The following is a 6,282-nucleotide window of genomic DNA, read 5'->3' on the forward strand; positions in this document are numbered from 1 at the left end:
ATGGCAGTCAACATACTGAGTGAAAGTAGGGAGAGTGGCAGACAGGGAAACATGATTAAAGTCTCCTGAGATGAGAATCAGAGACTGGGGGTGTGATGTCTGGAGCTGAGACACTACACTATGGATGAGTTCACAGGCTGCAGCAGCGTCTGCCGAGGGGGGGATGTAAACAGTCACCGCGATGACGTGTGAAAACTCCCTCAGCAGGTAATATGGCCGAATGCTTACAGCCAGCAGCTCCACATCCTTAGTGCAGCGCTGTTCTTTAACGGTGATGTGCCCAGAGTTACACCACCTCTCATTCACATACATCACTATTCCCCGCCTTTCTTCTTACCGCTCTCCCTCGCGCTCCGGTACGAGCGTGTCCGGAGTGACTTCATTCAGCCATGTCTCTGTGAACTGCATGATGCTGCACTCTCTGTACTCCCTCTGAAACTGGGTGAGCGCCGTCAGCTCCTCCATCTTATTAGGGAGAGATCTTACATTCCCTATAATTAAAGACGGCACGGATGGTTTGTACTGTCTTTTCTTATTCCGACACTTCACTCCGGCTCTGCATCCCCTTCTCTTCCTCCGTAGTTCTGCGGGGATGTCCGGTCTTTCGGCTGGATGTATCCGAGGTTGGCACAGCGCAACCAGCTGTTCACGGGTGTAAACAATGGAGCCGTGACTGAATGGGTCTCCTGAGGAAGTTTTAAAGAGTCCACAGAGAGAGAAAAACATCACCAATACTCCAAAAAGTAGAATATCCATGTTTGCTGTTTGGAGTTGGAGTTACTCGCGAAGTTACAGCAACAAAAAGTCAATATTAACAAAATAAACTAAAAAACAATAACGAGGGGGGTCGGAGCTGCGTAACAGGCGACCACCCAGAGCGGCGCCGGAAGTAGAAAAAAACATGTATGTGAATGTATCTGTGTGTTTTCCTGCAGGTCATGTGACTTCTCGTGGTGAACGGGCAGGCAGCGCTGAGCGAGCTTCTAACACACTGCAGGTCTGAGGCAAAGCATCATGGGAGATGGAGGACCCCTGCAGACCGAGGGGAACGCCCTCCTCAAAGCCGTCTTCCAGGGGAAGCTAAGACTTACCCGCCTGCTGCTGGAGGGCGGGGCTTACATCAACGAGGGCAACGAGCGCGGAGAGACTCCCATCTCCGCCGCCTGCATAGCGAGCTACGATGACCCGCAGACCCGGCAGAGGATGGTCAGGTACCTGCTGGAGAAAGGTGCCGACCCCAACATCCCTGACAAGGGCGGAAGGACGGCGTTGATGCATGCCTGTGCGGAGCAGGCCGGGAAGGTGGTGGTCTCGCTGCTGTTAGAGAACGGAGCTGATCCAAGCCTCAAAGACTACTCTGGATCCTCTGCCCTCGTGCACGCCATCAACAAAGGAGACCGGGACACTCTGCAGGTGCTGTTAGATGCCTGCAAGGCCAAAGGCAAGGAGGTCATCATCATCACCACCGACACGTCTCCTTCAGGCACCAAGAAGACCAAGCAGTACCTGAACTCCCCTCCCTCACCCGGCGTCGTGGACAAGCTGTCTCCGGCGTGCATGTCTCCCTCTGAGGTCGAGATCGGCACCTCGTCACCAGCAGGAGACACCGGCAGAGACCAGGAGGGGATCTTCAGCTTTGCACTCACTTCAGCTTTACCTTTACCTTCAGCCCGACCTCCAGGAGAAAAGAGACCGCCACCTCGAAAGCTCCTGAAGAGGCTGAACTCAGAGCCGTGGGGCTTGGTGGCACCCTCGGTGCTGAGTGGCGTTCCTCAGGCTGATGGAGGTCTGGAAGAGGAGGGCAGCAGCGAACTGAGCAGGACCATCACTCAGATGAATGGCATATCCATCACAGAACCGGTGAGACCTCTGTTATCACGGCGGCACAGCATCGAGACCCATGACCCCTCTTCCCCCAAACTCATGGACCGGTCCTGCTCCGAGGACTGCACAGCCATCTCTGGATCCTCCTGGGCGGACAAAGTCCAGCAGCACCAGATCCTGTACCGCAGGAACACTGCTCCAGAGTCCCAGGAGAACAGCGGGGGACCTGGGGTGGTTGTGACCCGGGCCCTGGCTCACCCCAAACTGACCAGGATGGAGCACTATGAGTCAGAGACCCACCTGGCCCCAGAGTCCATCCCCGGTTCCCCAGACTCTGGTCGAATGTCCGTGGAGAGGAGGAGGTACAACGCCTCCCCCCTGTCCCTGGTCACCAGTTCGTCCAGAGAGTCCCTCGAGAACATCCCAAACTCTGTGTCCCCCATTACCATGAGACGGCGTCCTCCGGGACTCCTGGAGCGCCGGGGCTCTGGGACCCTCCTGTTGGACCACATCTCCCACACACGGCCCGGCTTCCTGCCGCCACTTAACATCAACCCCCAGAGACCCATCCCCGACATCCGAGCCAATGGCAGGCCCACCTCCCCCATCCACACCGGACACAAGATCCTGGTCCCTGTGGCCCCTACCTCGCCCAAACGAGGTCTGGACTTCAAGCTGAAGAAGAAGCTGATGAGGAGGCATTCGATGCAGACTGAACAGATGAAACAGCTCTCCACCTTCCAAGAGATCCTGGCAGAGAAGGTCATCGAGTCCAATGGAGACTGATGTCAGAGTGAACCATGATGGGTAACTGCAGAGACCTGTCAGGTGGCAGTGAAGCTTCAGATTATCATTTCCTAATAAAGACCAAAACCACATTATGGTCATTATGAAGGGCTGCACCAACAACTGAGCCAGTTTGAGTTTTTCAACAGATTAAAGTTAATCTGGATTAAAGCTTCCTGGGTCCACAAACAGACCATCAGGACTTCCTGTTTACAGTTAGAAAACAAAGAAACAGAAACTGTCTGTGGCTCAGCTTGCTAGCCCCTTAGAAATGCTTGCATTGAAGTGTCAGCTAGCACTGTTATCCTCCTCACTTATCAGGTGATTAATCAACACCTGAGCTGCAGGTTGAAACCAGAACAAACTGAGTTCAAATATTTTGAAACTGAACAAATTCATTAAACATCAGCTCAGTTTTGATCAACAGTTTAGCTTTACTCGCTAACATTTATGCTGCATGTTTTATTTACTCAGAAAATATCAAAATAAAAGTTTGTTTCAGTTTGAGACAAAGTGTTCCCCTGCTGCTCGAGCTAACCATGCTAACTGAACTTCCTGTCCATTGATTTAGGGTTAGGGGACAATAATAACAAATGTTGATTGATATCATTCATAGTTTCTGCTGTACAAACACCGAACTCTGAGTTCAACCATTTTTAAAGAAACCACGTGACCTCAGTGATGAGTCATGAACAGGAAACAGATTCCTGAATGATTGACGTGAGGATGTTCACATATTTCACACTCATCAGGATACCATTACAATGGCCCAGAATGGTTTAACTGGTTCAACTGATTAGACTATTTCGACTGGTTTAACTGGTTTGACTGGTAAGGCTTGTTAGACTGGTTAAACTGACAAGGCTGGTTAAACTAACTAGGCTTGTAAGACTGGTTAAACTGGATGGACTGGTTGCACTGGTAAGGCTGGACTAAACTGGTTCAAATAGTTAGGCTACTTAGACTGGTTAAACTGGTTAGGCTTCTTAAATTGGTTAAACTGGTTAGGCTGGTTAGACTGGTTGGACTGGTTAAACTGGTAAGGTTGGTTAAACTGGCTAGGCTTGGAAGACTGGTTAAACTGGATGGACTGGTTGCACTGGTAAGGCTGGACTAAACTGGTTCAAATGGTTAGGCTACGTAGACTGGTTAAACTGGTTAAACTGGTTAAACTAGATAAGCTGGTTGGACTGGTTAAACTGGTAAGGCTGGTTAGACTGGTTAAACTGGTTAGACTGGTACTCAGGTACAAACTCATTAGCTCAGCTGATTGTTTGTTTATCAGAGGGATGAACCTGATTGGTCGGTTGGATGGGATCAATCTGGGTTATTAAAGTTTCATCATAAAGAATCTTTTTCACAGAATGGATGAATTCTTGTTCCTTCTGCTGCAGCTATCCTGCTTCCTCTCAAGGTGCATTCTGGGTAAAATTAGTTCCATAGATCCTGATGTATTCTCCAAACCTTCCATGATTGGTTCAAACCTGAACAGAGAATGTGGACATGTTCGATGTTTACAGACGCAATATTTGCACTGAGGTCGAGTTGATGTGACGAAAAAAACATGAACCTGCTGCTGAACTCTGACCAATCAGAGGCCTGAAACTCACCAAGAGTCATGGATGAAGAGTCATTAATGAAGAGTCATTTTTGCAGAGTCATGTCTGAAGACTCATTAATGAAGAGTCATTTCTGAAGAATCGTTTATTAAGTCATTTCTGAAAGGTGTGACACTACCTGCTGCGCTGTATATTCTGTGGTTCATATAGTGCTTGATATTTCTGTAATATGAAAGTAAATCTGTTTACACTGATTTTCAAATTAAAAGGCTTGTTTATTTTTAGCACTGAATGTTTATGAAATGATCCATTAAATTCTGTTGATGAACAAGCGTCCGATATTGTTTGTTAGTGGATCTTACAAAATCAAATGACACGAATGGCAAATAGAAAAGTGAACACACCCTCTGAAGCATCATTGGTCGACAGTCTACGGCATCACGAGCAAACAGAGCGTAACTTGAACATGATTTAGAATCGTTTGCTTTTCCTTTGGATCCCAGACAGTTACAGGGATGTTACAGTTGATTTGTAAACATGAGGTACTTAATGTGAATACCAGAATCAGAAATATGCAGATTTCCTTCCATAGAGTCTTCTTTATTTATCAGTTAGGACATTTTAATCATCTCCAAACTTTAACTGACGAAGAAAACATTTTGTGGAGATGAACTTTAAGTTCAAAAAAGAATAACTCAAATCTAAAAGTATCGATGGTCAGAATATCATGACATGTAACCAAAGAAGTCACGTGGACGAGTTGAACCAAAACCTGCTGAGACAAAAAACTGTTGAGTCCCTGTTGATCTCTTTGCGTCCACATGGAAAAAGATGAAAGTGAAAACGTTACGATGTTTGACGTGAATATGACTCACAAAGCTAATAGATTAACTACAGCGGCAAGAGGGCTACCCACTAACAAGCAAGCACAAATCAGTCACAGTCTGTTACCTGTGTCATTTCCTGTTCCCTCTGTCTGACATTCAGATTGATGTTTCATTGCCCTTACTGTAGAGGCAAAGTAACGCCTGCTGTCGTACGACGTCTTCCTTAGTGAATGTTTGGACCGACGAGTTCAATCTTTAGGCTAGCTTACAGTGACTGCATTGCTAAAGTTAATAAACTATAGCTAATCTTAGCAACATTAGCTATCACTGCTGAGTGCAGGACCGTTTAGCTCCTGAATTTCTCCAGACTTCATTCTTCATGCTAAGCTAGGCTAACAATTTTTCCATATTTTCATTTCTTTTTCAACAGTTTCCCTGTCTTCAAGTCTTAATGCTAAGCTAAGCTAATAGTTTTTTTTCTAAATTCATATTTAAATAAACTAGCTGTTTCTGTTTCCTGTATTTCTGCCTAAACAAGTTTATTCTACAAACACATCGAGGAAATGGATTAGAAACATGTAAAAGAAAAAAAAAAGTTCTTGAACATTTTATTCAAACAGAACGTTTGAAACGTTTCAGGAGGATGTTTGAAACGTTTCACGATGTTTGAAACGTTTCACGATGTGTTTGAAACGTTTCACGATGTGTTTGAAACGTTTCAGGAGGATGTTTGAAACGTTTCACGATGTGTTTGAAACGTTTCAGGAGGATGTTTGAAATGTTTCATGATGTTTAAAACGTTTCACGATGTTTGAAACGTTTCAGGAGGATGTTTGAAATGATTCACGATGTGAAATGTTTCACGATGTGTTTGAAACGTTTCAGGAGGATGTTTAAAACGTTTCACGATGTTTAAAACGTTTCACAATGTTTAAAACGTTTCACGATGTGTTTGAAACGTTTCAGGACGATGTTTGAAACGTTTCACGATGTGTTTGAAACGTTTCACGATGTGTTTGAAACGTTTCAGGAGGATGTTTGAAACGTTTCACGATGTGTTTGAAACGTTTCAGGAGGATGTTTGAAACGTTTCACGATGTTTAAAACGTTTCACGATGTTTGAAACGTTTCAGGAGGATGTTTGAAATGATTCACGATGTGAAATGTTTCACCATGTGTTTGAAGCATTTCAGGAGGATGTTTGAAACGTTTCACGATGTTTAAAATGTTTCACGATGTTTGAAATGTTTCACGATGTGTTTGAAATGTTTCACGATGTGTTTGAA

At 45.6% G+C, this 6,282-nt stretch overlaps 1 protein-coding gene across 1 annotated transcript in view; it reads left to right on the forward strand.

The window, feature by feature from the left end:
• Positions 1-4,733, forward strand: part of LOC110003113 (ankyrin repeat domain-containing protein 34A) — a 6,478-nt gene extending 1,745 nt beyond the window's left edge. Inside the window, exon 2 of the mRNA XM_020658808.3 lies at positions 936-4,733. Coding sequence (XP_020514464.1) covers positions 1,015-2,610 — 1,596 coding nt within the window. The 5' untranslated portion in view covers positions 936-1,014 and the 3' untranslated portion in view covers positions 2,611-4,733. The remainder of the gene's footprint in view (positions 1-935) is intronic.
• The last annotated feature ends 1,549 nt before the right edge of the window (positions 4,734-6,282 follow it).

This window comes from Labrus bergylta, chromosome 8 (assembly GCF_963930695.1).
Source record: "Labrus bergylta chromosome 8, fLabBer1.1, whole genome shotgun sequence".
Taxonomy (NCBI): domain Eukaryota; kingdom Metazoa; phylum Chordata; class Actinopteri; order Labriformes; family Labridae; genus Labrus; species Labrus bergylta.